The 16,319-nt window shown below is 43.3% G+C and overlaps 1 protein-coding gene across 1 annotated transcript in view; it reads right to left on the reverse strand.

Moving 5' to 3' along the window:
* The window catches only part of LOC145392247 (DNA-directed RNA polymerase II subunit RPB3-like), a 46,749-nt gene that overhangs the window by 12,437 nt on the left and 17,993 nt on the right, over positions 1–16,319 (reverse strand). The window contains exon 2 of the mRNA XM_080266711.1: positions 13,289–13,460. Coding sequence (XP_080122837.1) covers positions 13,289–13,460 — 172 coding nt within the window. The remainder of the gene's footprint in view (positions 1–13,288; positions 13,461–16,319) is intronic.

The following is a 16,319-nucleotide window of genomic DNA, read 5'->3' on the forward strand; positions in this document are numbered from 1 at the left end:
TCCGACGACGAAGACTCCAGAGATAATTCAGCAGAAGAAGAGGAAGAAATGAGTGAAGTGGGGCTTGGGGAACGGGGAGGTGAATCAACTCGGGACTCATGGCGGGCTGGGTCACACGGGGCCATTGTTCTGGGGCTAACACGCCGCCTTTTCACTCACTTCCCAAATTCCTTCCCTTGCTGCACTAACGGCTCCTTTCCCTTGGAGCTAGGGATAACTTTCGACACTGAAGCACTCGTACTAGCACTTTCTGGCACGATTTCCTCACCCGGCTCATTGCACGATTCCCCCGAAGGGTCAAAATCACTATCCATCATCACCACTGACAATTCCGCTAGTTCACATTCCATTCCAGAGTCACTTAGTCCTTTCCTGCTTCCCTCACGACTTTTTCTGAGTGTAGAGGTCACGGGGCCCTTGCAATGGGCGCAGAAGTGGCAGAAATGGCGGGGCGTGAGTGCGACATGTTTTGACCACAGCGGAGGACAAGGAACTAAATGCCGCGGCTTATCTGAGAAGGCAAGGGTTGACAAAGACAATGAGGATGACAGCTGCTAACTTACATGCTAATAAATTATTGGTAGAAAATCTCGGCGATACATAAAGAAATAGGTAGTTCCAGGTGAATGTAAATGTCACTTAGGCTTCTCCCTTCCTTTCTGACATATATTTTTATTACAGACATAGATTACAAGGCATAATTCAAAGGGGAAATTACCGTGGTAATGTAGTGAATGAATGCATGTGAGGTGTTGTCAGGTGATAATTAGCCAATTCCTGGTGTATACAACTATCACTTACCTTATTTTTTTTTGTATATATTATTTTGTATAAGTATAGGGCATAGGGCTTATTTCAATGGATGAAATCTGTGGAAAAATCCGGGGTAGATTTGCTTAGCGCAGCGCGGCCTGGGAGGTGAGAGGACAGGGTAATGGAGGGGAGGTAGGGAGGGGAGTCAGGAAGGGGGGAAAATCGCTAAAATGTCAAAAATGGATGGGAGTACAGATGAGATTTGGAGTGCTGACTAGTGTTAGACACTGGCAGTACTGATAGATGATACAAGCCACCACTTGAAAGGCCGGAATCATTCAAAATAACACAGAATCACAAAAGTGACGCCCCGCGGTATGATCCATTGCGCCCGAGCGTCACGAAAGTGACGCCCCGCAGTTAAGGGGTTAAAGGCTTCAACATGATTGCATGCGTTGGCCTTGGTCACCTAATGGCGGCTCTCCATGCTGCATGATCCATTGCAGCCTCCCTGTTCAGTCCCTTAACCCTGAGGTCACACTTAATGACCTCGTCCCATGTCGTTCTCGGTCTACCCGTCATAACCCCACCCCCAATATTAACACTTCTCACCCAATTATCATCCCCCATCCTCTCCACATGTCCAAACCATCTCAATCTACCTCTCCTCATCACAACTCCAATACACTTCAGTCCCATCCTACCTCTCAAATCTTCCATCGTAAACCCAGCCTCCCCAGACCTTGCACGCAGGGACGCACCATGCATCCACCTAATCATTGTCATTTCTGTACGTCTGAGCCGGCAAATATCCTTCTCCTTTATTGCCCAGGTCTCACTACCATACAGCATTACACTCCCAACACATGCTGCATACAAAGACCCCTTAGCACGTAGGGAGAGTCCTCTCAATGTCAGGAGAGGCAAGAGCTCCCTGAACTTCTTTCAACCACTTCTCACCCTAGCCACAAAGCTAGCTCCAGCCCCACCTCCAGCACACAACATGTCTCCCAAATAACAAAACTCTTCCACACACTCAAGAGATTCACCAGCAAGTTCAATCCTTTCACGCCTGACAAGCCACCTGCTCTCCCCGTCACGCTGTACACATAAAATCTGCATTATCTCGCAGTCTACCTCTGATACCACTACATCTCTTGTGCACCCATTTATCACAAACACCGCACAAGATGGAATTACTTCCCTCGCCCTTGTGGCAAACTGCACATGGCCACTCTCCCTCGTCCTTGACAGCACCGCCACCAACCCTAGATATCATCACTTTCGTTTTATGTGCATTTACCCTTAAACTCTTGTGCCCTATACCATCTCCCCACTTCCTAAACCTTTCCTCCTCCTCCCTTTCGTTCTCTGCAATCAACAGTAAATCATCAGCATACAACATCTCCCACAGGAGTCTGTTTCTAAAGTCATGGGAGAGGGCTTCAATTTTTTTTTCTTTTTTTTATGCAAGGAAGAAGGAACCAAAGGCCACGAGCCCACAACAACAGTTCCCCCCAAGAGAAGAACAAAATACCAACATGGGACTCAAAATTGACCACTGATGCACACCAACATTCACGGAAAACTCATCACTCAAATCTCCATTCACTCTTACCTGGGTGCGAGCACCCACATACATAGCCATAACCACCCTAAGCAGCCACTCCTTCAAGCCAAGCTTTCTCATTGCCCACTTCACCACCTCTCTAGGGACTCTGTCAATGGCCTTTTCTAAATCAACAAAAACAAAATACAGATCCTTTCTCCTACCAATATAATTTTCCTGAAGCTGTCGAACAATGAATATGGCATCAGTGGTCACCCTACCTGGCATAAACCCAAACTGCATCTCATCAATATTCACTCTTTCTTTGACCATACCTTCTAAAACTCTCTCCATTACCTTCATTATCTGATCTAAAAGCTTTATACCTCTATAATTTCCTCCTTCCAGGGCACTATCCTTCCCTTTATACACATTTACAATTACACTCTTCAGCCAAGCATCTGGGACAACACACTCATAAATAATCATATTTATCAGGTCAGTGACTAACCTCACCCCTATATCGCCTGAGGCCTTCAACATTTCAGCAGTCAACCCAGACACACCTGCTTCCTTACCCACCTTCATCCCACCTATTGCCCCACTCACAGTAGCAGCATCAATCAAAGGCCAAGGGCCAAACACTGGATCTGCTGGCTCCAAACCTTCCCTGTCCCAGTCAAACTCCTCATTCAACGACCGGTTATAATGCTCTCTCCATGCATCTTTAATATCCTCACTGTTCACCACTACCCTTCCTTCATCATTCTTCACACACTGCTCAGCTATAATATCCCGATTATCCCACTTCATCTGACCTGCCACCCTAAATATCATATTTTTCCTTTCCCCATGATTTAGGTTATCAAGTAAAAGTCTCTGTGACTCAGACTTCGCCTTGTATACCTCTCTTCTAGCCCTATGTTTGGCAGCCAAGTATTCCTCCTTGCTACCACCATTCTTCCATTCCCAGAAAAGCCCTCTTTTCTCCTTAACTGCAGCTTCTACACCCTCATCCCACCACCAAGTTACTTTATGTCTTGGTGGTCCTCTTGTCCAACTGCATGTTACATCACTAACTCTCAAGAGATTGTTCTTGAGGACTCTGTACTGTTCATTAATGCCTCTGTCTACAGCTCCCTGTTCAGCCACCACTCTCCTCATCTAGCTATAGATGGCATCCCCTACTACTTGGTTTTTCCACTTCCATATTTTCCTCCCAGGTACATAAGTCCTCTTTTTCATCACTCGTTCTTTAAGCACCGTATCACAAATCAATACTTTGTGCTGCTGCAAATACTCCTCACTTCCTATAACTTTAAAGTCGCTCACTAACCTCCTATCAGCCCTCCTAACTAGAAAATAATCCATCTGACTGCTATTTCCCCCAGACTCATACGTAATTAACCCATTGTCTCTTTTCCTAAAATATGTGTTGCACACAATCATGTCCGATGCCTCCCCAAACTCGAGTATCCTTTCCCCTTCAGCATTCCTTATACCATACGCACACCCCCCATGTACTCCTTCATACTCTTGTGCTGCTTCACCTACATGACCATTTAAGTCCCTTCCCAAAACACTATCTCATCGTCCCGCATACCACCTATTACACGAATTAAATCATCCCAAAATCTATCTTTCTCAGAGTGCTTCATCTAATCCTGCCTGTGGAGCATATGCCGGTATAATTGCAGCTCTATATATATATATATATATATATATATATATATATACTGTATTCTCCCATCTCTCCTGTCACTTCTTATTGTTTTTCTTTCCTTTACAGATGGCTTTAAATTGAGTGACAAGCCAAATGGTTTCCTGTAAGCCAAGAAACCATTTATAACGCTGGGTGGTAACCATATAACCAAACCATACGTGTTCCCTACGTGTCAACAAGTGGGTTGGTGGAGGGTTAGTGCCCCTCCCCGTAACACAACTAACTCAAAGTCAAATGGCCACCCCTTACGGGATTATGGTGTCTGGCAATATCTATCTATCTATCTATTGCCAGACGCCACAATCCCATAAGTGGTGGCCATTTGACTTTGAGTTATTTGTTTTCTGGGGAGGGGCATTAATTCTTCACCAACCCACTTGTTGACACGTAGGGAGCACGTATGGTTTGGTTATATGGTTACCACCCAGCGTTACTGTATATATATATATATATATATATATATATATATATATATATATATACCCCGTTTGCGATACATGGCGTCTGGCAATGAATGAATGAATGAATACATATATATATATATATATATATATATATATATATATATATATATATACATAGTAGAAGACAGGAAGTAATCAGTAGGATAGAAGTTGTGGACGCAATGAAGAAAGTTAAATTGGAGAAAGCCCCAGGAATTGATGGAGTGTGTGGTGAAATGCTGAAGCATGGGGGAGAGATAGTAGTCGAATGGATGTGGAAGATGTGCAGATTGGCCTGGGAGGAAGGTAGAGTCCCAGAGGATTGGAAGTCAGGTATAATTATTCCCTTGTACAAAGGAAAAGAGGAAAAAGAAGTGTGTGGTAATCATAGGGGCATTTGTCTTCTTAGCATAATAGGAAAAGTGTATGGTAGGATACTTATTGACAGAGTTAGAGAAAGAACAGAGGAATTAGTTGGAGAAGAACAGGGAGGCTTTAGGAAGGGAAGAGGTTGTGTAGATCAGATATTCATTCTTAGATCTTTAGTGGAAAAGTTTCTAGAGAAGGGAAAGAAGTTGTATCCCGCCTTCATGGATTTGGAGAAAGCATATGACACGGTGAATAGACAAGGATTGTGGAAAGTATTAAGAATATATGGAGTAGATGGAAAGTTGTTGAATGCTGTGAAGAGTATATATGATGGTGCTAAGGCTGCAGTGCGTGTGGATGGTGAACTAAGTGAATTTCTCTCTTTGGAGGTTGGGTTGAAACAGGGATGTGTCATGTCTCCATGATTGTTCAATCTGTTCATGGATGGGGTAATAAAAGAGGTACAAGGTAGGGTAGTGGATGTTGGAATGGCCCTGGTGAGAGAGGATAGTGTTTGGAAACTCCCTGTACTGTTGTTTGCAGATGATACTGTGTTGTTGAGTGAAGACGAAGGGGAGCTGCAAGGCTCGGTGGATGAGCTCGGGAGAGTGTGTAAGAAACGGAATCTAAAGGTGAATGTGGGGAAGAGTAAAGTGATGGTCTTTGAGGGAGGTGAAGTCAGTGAATGTACAGCGAGGTTGGATGGTGAGGAATTGGAAAATGTGAGTACGTTTAAGTACTTGGGTAATGTGATGAGTAAGGATGGAGGTTTGGAGGGTGAAGTGCTTGAAAGGGTACAGCAGGGAAGAAAGGTTGCTGGTTCTTTGAAAGCAGTGATAAGAAACAGGGAAGTGAGCATGGAAGTGAAAAAATTACTACATGAAAGTATTGTGATACCAACTCTAACGTATGGAAGTGAAGCTTGGACGTTGTTGGAAGGACACAAGTCAAGAGTGAGAGCAGTGGAAATGAGTTATTTAAGAGGAGCCTGTGGAGTCATATGGAGAGACAGGCTGACGAATGAGTATATAAAGGAGCGTTGTGGTGTGGATGTGGATGTGATAGGAAGTGTTATGAGGAACACACTGAGGTGGTTTGGCCATGTGGAGAGGATGAAGGGTGAAAGACTGACGAAGAGAGTGTATGTGAGTGAGGTGGAGGGGGGAAGAGGGAGGGGGAGGCCGAGGATTAGATGGAGGGATGGGGTGGAGAGGTATATGAGAGAGGGGGGTGTGAGTTGGGAGCAGGGCAGTGAAATGGCGGGGGACAGGGCGACGTGGAGGCGATTTGTTTGTGGCCACCCCAAACGGAATTGAGGCATCTGGCAATAGATAGATGGATAGATAGATAATATATATATATATATATATATATATATATATATATATATATTTATATACGGTATATATATATATATATATATATATATATATGTATATACGGTATATATATATATATATATATATATATATATATACAGTAATCACTCTAATATCCGGACGCCCAATATCCGAACATCCCCACTAACCGAACCTTATCGTACTGGGATCAAACATTCTCAAAATGGTCCGGAAATGCAAAAAAATTGGAAAAAAAATCGATTTTTTGCCGTCCGTAATTTGAACTTGCCGCGCGCGCCGCGTGAGAGCATTGTTTTGGTTCGTCATTCCTCCGACGTCCGATAGAGCGCCGCTGCATCCTCCCCACTTCCCGCCTGTCTCTCACCGCGACAAGACCTACGCTCTTCGCCATGGCTGCCCACGTGCTCGCTTTTGTGGTGGTGCCGTACTTGCTGCAAGGCCTCCTGCTGCTCTCTGCCCTACTCTTAGTGTGTGTGATGATGGCCCCGCCTCCTGAGAAAAGGAAGAGAGTGGTGTTGACTCTGGAGAAGAAACGGGAGATATTGGAGAAGGTTGATGCGGGTTGGTCTTCCTCTCGCATTCTCCGCGAGTTCAACCTGGCCCGGTCGACTTTGTTCGATATCAAGCGTTCCCGAGACAAGCTCATGCAGTACACGGCTGACTTCTCGTCGAGAAGCAAACGCAACGTGGAGAGGAAGGTTATGTTTACCCCCAAGTATGCAGAGATCGACCGCTCCACGTTGATTTGGTATCGACAGCAACGTGCAGCTGGTGTGATGGTACAGTACGTGGAACGGAGCTGAAGGCTGCTGCTGAGAAGTTTGCAAGGCTTCACGACGCCCTAGACTTCAAGGCATCCGAGGGTTGGCTCTTCGCGTTCAAGTTGCGACATGGCCTTACTAACCGTAAAGCACATGGCGAAGCATTGGACGCTAACGAGGATGGAGTGGACGAGTTTCGGCACAAGGTGAAAGGCTTGATCGACAGGGAGGGCCTCACTCTCGGTCAAGTCTATAACGCTGACGAAACTGGCCTATTCTATCGCTCGGTGCCAACGAACACTCTCGCCGATGAGACGGAGAAGCGTGTACCTGGCCGCAAGCTTCCTAAGGAACGGATATCTGCTTTGTGCTGTGCCAATGCTAACGGCATGCACCGGCTTAAGCCCGTTATTGTTGGCTGTGCAAAGCAGCCTCGGTGCCTTCGTGGGGTGATGGATGTCCTTCCTGTCGTATGGTACCATTCTTTGAAAGCATGGTTCACAGCTGTGATTTTCAAAGACTGGTTTCACCATCACTTCGTCAAGGAGGTCATACATTACCAGACGAAGACACTGGGAATTCCTCGCGACCAGGTAAAGGCTCTCCTTCTCCTCGACAATGCACCTGCCCACCCGTGCGACAAGGACTTGGTTGCTGAGAATGGCCGTATTAGGTGCATGTTTCTGCCACCTAATACGACTGCTCTCATTCAACCAATGGACCAAGGAGTGATCGTGGCAACAAAGCGCCTGTACCGTCGGAAGTTCCTGGACGAGGTGATGGTGGTTCTCGAGGACGAGGACGAGCGCAGGGAAGGACGTGACACTCGAGGCAAGCGGACTTTGGAAAACCTTCGCCGCTACAACATCAAGTCTGCGCTGTACAACTGGGCTAGTGCATGGAAGGAAGTCCCTGTGAAAACTCATGAAAATGGTTGGTCTCGTCAGCTTCTCGGAACAGATGTGGAGTACGATTTCCTAGGGTTTGACGTGGATGACTTCCATGCATGGCTACGTACGCACGGCGAAGATGTTGATGTGGACGATGTTCGTGAGTGGTTGGACGACGACGAGGGCGATCCTGGGTATCAGACGTTGTCTGATATCGAGATCGCGTCTTCGGTTGCTGGTGTCAGTCCCGAACTTGAAGATTCCGACGACGAAGGCGATGATGATGCGGACTCCGCCCAGCAGGACACTACTCCAGCCATCCCCAAGCTGAGCGCACTCCGGGAACATCTAGAGTTCGTCCTAGACTACCTGGAACACCCGGACTGCGACAGGGAGATGGGGCCCTTGGGACTCGTGGAGGAAGTGCGTGCTTTCCGGCAGCGCATCATCAATCGCCAGAATCGTCGGTCCTTGCGTCAGTCAACGATTGACAGTTTTTTCAGGCCCGTGACCCCCGCTGTGCCAAGCCCTGGTTCCACTCCGTTGCCTCCCCAAGACAGGCCCTCATGCTCCGAGCCACAGCCCAGCACATCAGCTACAGTGGAGTCACCGCTCAACGTGAGTTTGCGGCTGTCTTCAGAGTCTTCTGTAGTCGGTACGCCATCACCACTACCCACCGATGCACCCCTTGGACGCCTGCCAGTGATACTCTCGGGCTCTGACAGTGAATAAACAGCAAGAACTTCTCCACTAGACCACACGGGAATTTTGAGTGTTGTGCAGTGAAAAAAACGGTGTGTTGTGTTAAGGTTTTCAAGTTGGGAGAAAAGACTAAGTAGAAAAGAAATTTAACGTAACTAACCTTCTTTGTTTTGGCTTTGGAAACTTAAAAAAACTTGGGAAAAGTTAATGTGCAACACTTAAATTTAATGGAACATTATTTGGACTAAAGTGAACACTGTGAAAAGAACGGACTTGTGTGTGTTATTGACTAAGTTCAGTGCAAGACTTCAGGAAGAGTGTAGTGCAAGTGCTTCAGGAAATCGTTCTTACTGTCAGAGTCTGAGAGGAGGCGGTTATTCATCGAGGTGGCCAGGGACTTGCTGTAAGTAACCAAAATGTTTCACGTTGTACTATTTCCCATACTATATTTACCAGAATGTTTCATATTGTATTTTTTCCCATACTATACTTACCAGAAAGTGTCATACTGTACTTCTTTCCATACTAAACTTACCTCATGCATGTGCAGTAGGAATGTGTTTTTCAGAGTTCGGTTAGGTTCGGTTAGGTTAGGTTCGGTTAGAGTCCATAAGTACCAGAATGTTTATTAATGTATGAACATACTTCTAAACCCACATTTTATGTTTCTATTGCATTTATTTCAGTCATTTATGTGCCTTATTGGTGTGATTTGGGTGTTAAATAGGTGCTATGCATGTCCGGAGGGAGTTGTATAGGTGTTTCTCTGTGTTAGGGTCAGTAAGTACAAGTCCATAAGCTGGGGCCCAATATCCGGACAAGACCAATATCCGAACCTACCGATGGCTCTATTGATCCGGATATTGGAGGGGTTACTGTATATATATATATATATATATACTGTATATCTATCTATCTATCTATATATATATATATATATATATATAAATATATATATATATACACTCAAACCTCGATTTCAGGGATTTCGGATTTAAGGGACTCCATATTCTACCTGACAAATGGACAGGACCATTCAAAAAGTTCTCTGCTTGAAACATTAATATGTTTCTTTATTCAGTACCTGTACAATAATATTCATAATCATATATATAAGTAAGATAAGTGAAACAATCATTGCTTTTCATAATAAGATTGTCCTTATATGTGGTAAAACAGTGGATATTTTCAAGTAAGGCACATTTTCAAGTAAGGGACAAGCTGATTCCCCATTTAGTCCCTTAACACGTTCGCCGCGTTTGGCAACCCTGCACTCTCGCCCTCCTAGCGTCAACTTCACTTCGCTCCCCAGCCAGTGTCCGTTGGACTTTCGGAGCAAGAGGAGGTATGATTCACTCTTAGAGGGTGGTGCATTGGTTAGAGCAGTAAAAGTCGTGGTACATATGTATACCGAATCGCCGACCACTAATATATTTTTCTCCCCTCGCGTATTGGTGCATCGATGTACCGAGGTTGCCTCGGTGCATCTGGGTACCAATACGCGACCTACTGATGATATCTTGTTGCTCTGCGAATTGGTGCATTGATGTACCATTTCATTACTTTAGAAAAATGTGTATTTTCTAATGTATATACCTGTTAGTACCTATAAAATATGTCTTATATTTCAATAAGCTGCACATCTCTCTCTCTCTCTCTCTCTCTCTCTCTCTCTGTCAGTTATGTTGATTTCTATGTGTAACATTATTATAAGGGTTTTTTACCCTTTTTTTCCACCAGAAATGGACACGGTCAGCTTTTATGGATTGTCATCAACTTCATCAGATGATTCAGATGATTCAGATTTTCTTGCCAATTCAGATGAACTAGAGGATGACGTAACAGATGAAAGCAATGAATCTGAAGATGAAGAGCAAGTTGATGAAGGTGAAGAGCCAGAAAGAGATGCTTCAAACACAGGAAGTAATGTTGATAATGGCACCCCATCTGCATCTGAGTGGGGGTCTGTATCTCCAAAACCTCGCATGTATGCCTTTACCGGGAAGGAAGAAATGACCATTAATGTAAATAATGTAGATAATGAAACTGGTGTGCAGCCAATTGATGTTTATGCTTTGTTTGTATCTGATGAAATCATTGATATGATTGTTCGTGAAACAAATAGGTATGCACAACAAAAAATTGAGGAAGGACCAGTAACACGTAGATCAAGACTAGTTTCATGGAAACCCACCAATAGAGAAGAGATAAAGAAGTTCCTTGGCATAATAATTTACATGGGATTAGTTGTGAAGCCTGAAATCCAGCTGTATTGGTCTAAAAGTAATTCGTATGATGATCCCTTTGTACCAAAGCTTATGTCAAGGGAAAGGTTTGAGCTTCTCTATAGATTTCTACATTTTGTAGACAATACAGCTCATGAAAATTCTCAAGACAAATTATACAAGGTCAGACCACTGATTGAGCTACTGATTGACAATTTTCAAGCTGTGTACAAACCAGGCTCCAAAATTGTTGTAGATGAAAGTATGGTACCTTTTAGAGGAAGATTAGGTATCAGACAGTATATTCCAGGCAAAGCTAACAAATATGGTATGAAGTTATACAAGGCTTGCACACCTGAAGGATACACATGGAATATGGAGGTTCATGAAGGGAAGAGTTTTCAGATTCCTGGCCTAAATGCAACTGAATCACTTGTGGTAAGATTATGTGAAAATATGTTAGGTATGGGATGTACCATCTATACTGACAATTATTATACCTCAGTGACCCTGGCAGAGTATCTTCTGACCAAAAAAACTTACATATGTGGAACTGTTAGATCGTACAGGAAATACCTGTGCAAAGAAATAGTAAAAACAAACTTGAAGAAAGGAGAAGTGAAGGCAGCAGAAAACAGGCAAGGTGTAAAATTTTACAAGTGGAAAGACAAGAGAGATGTTTTTACACTGTCGACAGTGCCTGAACATAGCAAAGATGTAGTTCCAAGTGGAAAGAAAAATAAGAAAGGGGAAGACATCGTAAAACCAGAAAGTGTCCTTGAGTACAACAAAGCAAAGAAAGGTGTTGATGTTGCTGACCAACTAAATTCTTACTACTCGCCACTACGGCAATCAAAAAAGTGGTACAGAAAGCTAGCCCTGGAAATGGTAGCTGGGATATCAGTAACTAATGCTCAAATTCTTTACAATAAATACTACTGCTCAGGAAAGACAATATGTCTAAGAAGCTTCACCGAGTCACTAGTGCTGTCTCTAACCAAAAACATTCCTCATGAAAACATCAAATCAGGGAGGAGAACCTCTACTATATCAGGCACAAGAACAGAGCACACTCTTCAGGAGGCAGATGGACCAAAAAAGAACACCAGGAAAAGATGCAGAGGATGTTACGAAAAGATATCACTTGGAGAAGGATACAAGGCGGCATCCAATAAGGCAAGGAGAGTATCAACCTTCTGTGTTGGGTGTGATGGACAACCCCACCTTTGTATTTCATGTTTCAATGAAAAGCATGCAGCTTCATACTAATAGGTTATATAATACAGGGCAAAAATTAGATGTTTGGATATTCAGTTTTGCAAATTACGAGTCATATAGTGTAATAGTTAATTATTTTTGTATGTTTTATATAACCTTCATTTATCATAAGGTTTAAAATTTTTACAGATTTTTTTTATATTTAGCAGTATTTTCCTTTACAGTTACTTACTGTTACATTATGTAATTCATTTACTTTGTTTATAAATTGTTACAAGGCTTCATGTGCATCTTGGAACTATGTTTTATTTTATGGAATATTATCTCAATTTTTCTAAAACCGAGTGTTGATTTTTTTACTTTTTATACAAGAAATGCATTCACAAGTGTTATATTTGATACCTGCCTTTCTATGATATTGATTATAATGCATTTGAGCTAACTGTATTGTGTGAAAACTGATTTTGTATAAAAAATGATGAATGAAAAATAAATAAATTTTTAGCTGATTATTAATCAATAACTTACCTATTTATAAGTATTTTTGTATTAAATAATACCATTGCAGCACATCTGTAGCTTCAATAAATGCAAATGGAAATAAATATTGATTATATACTCACGTTTTCAAAAGTTTTTGAAAAGGGACATTCGGGCCAAGGATGTACCAATACACTGAGGGGGAAACTTCTGCTCGGTACATCGATGGCCCGATAAGCGGTCAAAGTGTTAAATCAATTTCTGTGTGTGTATATATATATATATATATATATATATATATATATATTTTTTATATGTCAACTCTGGGCAAAGGCTTCAGGGCCTATATCTCGGAGGCAGCAGCCTATCTCAAGGCCTGGTAGTCCTCCTACACCTCCACATGTCACCACTTCGGCGCTAACACCCACCGTCCATATTGAATACATGCTAGGGCTGTCTCATACAGGACTGGTGTATTGGTACTGTACTAGTGAGGGTATTTTTACAACATATTGGCAGGTCATCTGGTAGATAAGGAAAGTCTGCTTTTTATGAAATTCAAATCCTTAAACTGTTCCCTGCCCCTGCCGGGATTCGAACCTGGGTCCATCAGGACTGCAGGCCGCCTCTCTACCGATTCAGCCACCGATATATAAATGTGTATATATATATATATATATATATATATTCACAGTATAATCTATCTATCTATCTATCTGTCTGTAAACCTATCTATCTATATAAATATATAAGTACTGTATATATTATATATATATAAAAGCACCATATGACAACTTTCTGTAAACAAACCAACCCTAGAGTATTGCATCTGTTCAATGCGCTCATCAGAGGTGAATGGGATGAGGCCAATGCGGTGGGCAATGAACTCGTCACTAAGCACAGTTGAATTTTCCTCCAGCTGCACCCAGTCAATGGCTATGGTTGGGGTTTCTGCCATCAGGATGCGACGAATGCTGTTGGCCACACTGAAAAAAGAAAACAGGACATAGGAAGGGAGCGACAGTGTGGAGAGGATGTCTTCATTAGAGGTTGCCTGCTTTGACATACTGTACTTTTTTCTAACTGGTCTACTGAGGTGGCGGCCATCATATACCCACGATGTAGCGCTGCCTACTTCTTCCTTCACCTTTATCATTCTTTTTCTGTATCTGCACTCCTCTCTTCCTGTTTTTCCCATCTTTCCTGTTTTATTACTCTATTTTCCTATTCAGGTGGCTTTACATTGAGTGACAAGTCTAATGGTTTCCTATAATCTAGGAAACCATTTACAGCACTTGATGGTAACCGTATAACCAACCCATACGTGTTCCCTGTGTGTCGACAAGTGGGCTGGCAGAGGGTTAGTGCCCCTCCCTACAGAACAACTACCAGTAACTCAAAGTCCAATGGCCACCCCTTATGGGATTACGGCATCTGGCTATAGATGGACAGATAAATAGATAGTACAGTAACTTACTGAAAGATTGCATACTGAAGATGCATATTTAACTAAAAAGCTGATGTCAGTTCCCTCCAACTTACATTAAAAGAAGCATGGAAAAAGTTGCGATATTTTGGAACACATCCCTCACTGTGTAGCAAGTGGATCCTTGCTTTTACAATCAATTATTATATGATCACCTGCTTATACAACTGTAACAATTTTAGCACCATTTTTTCACTTTACAATTGCAACCATCATCCACTCACTTGATGTAGTGTTGCCTACTTCTTCCACCACCTTTATCACTTTTTCTGTGTCTGCTCTCCTCTCTTCCTAGTTCTCCCATCTTTTCTATCACTTCATTATTCTTCTTTCCTTGTCAGGTGGCTTTCCATTGAGTGACAAGCCTAACAGTTTTCTGTAGGCCAGGAAACCATTTATACGCTAGATGGTAACCATATAATCAACCCAGACGTGTTCCCTATGTGTCAACAAGTGGATTGGCGGAAAGTAAGTGCCACCCCCCCCCCATAAAAACCACAAATTCAAAGACAAATGGCCACCCCTTATAGGACTGTGGTATCTGGCTATAGATAAAGATAGACAGGCAATTGCTTTCTCTCTATCTATCTATCTATCTATAGCCCGACGCCCTAATCCCGCAAAGGGTGGCCGCAGACAAAACGCCTCCAAGTCACTCTGTCACCCACCATTTGACTCCCCTCCCCTCAACTCACCCCCCCCTCCCTCATATACCTCTCAACTCCATCCCTCCACCTCATCCTTGGTCTACCCCTCCCTCTCCCTCCCTCCACCTCACCTACATACACCCTCTTAGTCAGTCTTTCATTCTCCATCCTCTCCACATGTCCAAACCACCTCAGTGTATTTCTCCTAATCATTTCAACCACATCCACATCTACCCCACAACGTTCCTTCACTTCTTTATTCATCAACCTGTCCCTCCATGTCACTCCACATGCTCCTCTCAAGTAACTCATTTCCACTGCTCTCACTCTTGACTTGTTCCCCTCTTGCAAGGTCCACGCCTCGCTTCCATACGTCAGGGTAGGGATCACAATACCATCATGCAGTGACTTCTTAACTTCCATACTCACCTCCCTATTTCTCATCACTGCTTTCAGTGTGCCAACAACCTTCCTTCCCTGCTGTACCCTTTCACGTACTTCATCCCCCAAAGTTCCATCCTTACTCATCACACTACCCAAGTACTTGAATGCACTCACATTCTCCATATCCTCACCATCCAACCTCACTGCACACTCTGTGACTTCATTCCTCTCAAACACCATAACTTTACTTTTGTTTACATTAACTTTCAGCTTCCTCCTCCTACACACTGTCCCAAATTCATTCACCAAACCTTGCAACTCCCATTCATCTTCACTCAACAATACTGTATCATCAGCAAACAGCAACACCGGAAGCTTCCAAATCTCACCCTCATTCATTAGGGCCACCCCCACATCCACTGCCCTACCTTGTACCTCCTTTACGACCCCATCCATATATATATATTAAACAGCCATGGAGACATTACACACCCCTGTTTCAGTCCCACATTGAGATCAAAGAACTCACTCACCTCACCATCCACTCGCACCGTAGCCCTAGCTCCCTCGTACATACTCTTCACAGCACTCAACAATTTCCCCTCCACTCCATATATTCTTAGTACCTTCCACATACCTTTCCTATCTATTCTGTCATAAGCTTTCTCCAAGTCCATGAAGGCAGCGTACACTTTCCTTCCCTTCTCTAGATACTTCTCCACTAAACATCTTAGAACAAATATCTGATCTACACACCCTTTTCCCTTCCTAAATCCCCCTTGTTCTTCTCCAACTAGCTCCTCTGTCATATGCCTAACCCTATCAATGAGTATTCTACCATATATTTTACCAGTCACACTAAGAAGGCAAATACCCCTATGGTTACCACATACTTCTCTCTCCCCTTTTCCTTTGTACAGAGGAACAATTATACCTGATTTCCAGTTCTCTGGAACCCTTCCCTCTTCCCAAGCCAATCTACACAACTTCCATATCCACTCCACAACAATCTCACCCCCATACCTAAGCATTTCACCACACACTCCATCAATTCCTGGGGCCTTTCCCAGCTTAATCTTCTTCATCGCTTCCACTACTTCCGACCTACTGATCTCTTCCTCCCTCCTCTCATCTCTTCTTCTCCCAGCCATTCCCCAACCACTTATACTCACACTGCTCTCACTCTCTACATTCAACAAATCCTCAAAGTGCTCCTTCCATCTCCTCAATTTCTCTCTCTTCTCCACCAACAATCTGTTATTCCTATCTTTCACTCCCCTACTATTTCCCCTTTCACACTGCCTTACTTTCTTTACCTCCTTCCAAAA

This window comes from Coenobita brevimanus, chromosome 21 (assembly GCF_032717465.1).
Source record: "Coenobita brevimanus isolate Jiangsu-jjx chromosome 21, ASM3271746v2, whole genome shotgun sequence".
NCBI lineage: Eukaryota > Metazoa > Arthropoda > Malacostraca > Decapoda > Coenobitidae > Coenobita > Coenobita brevimanus.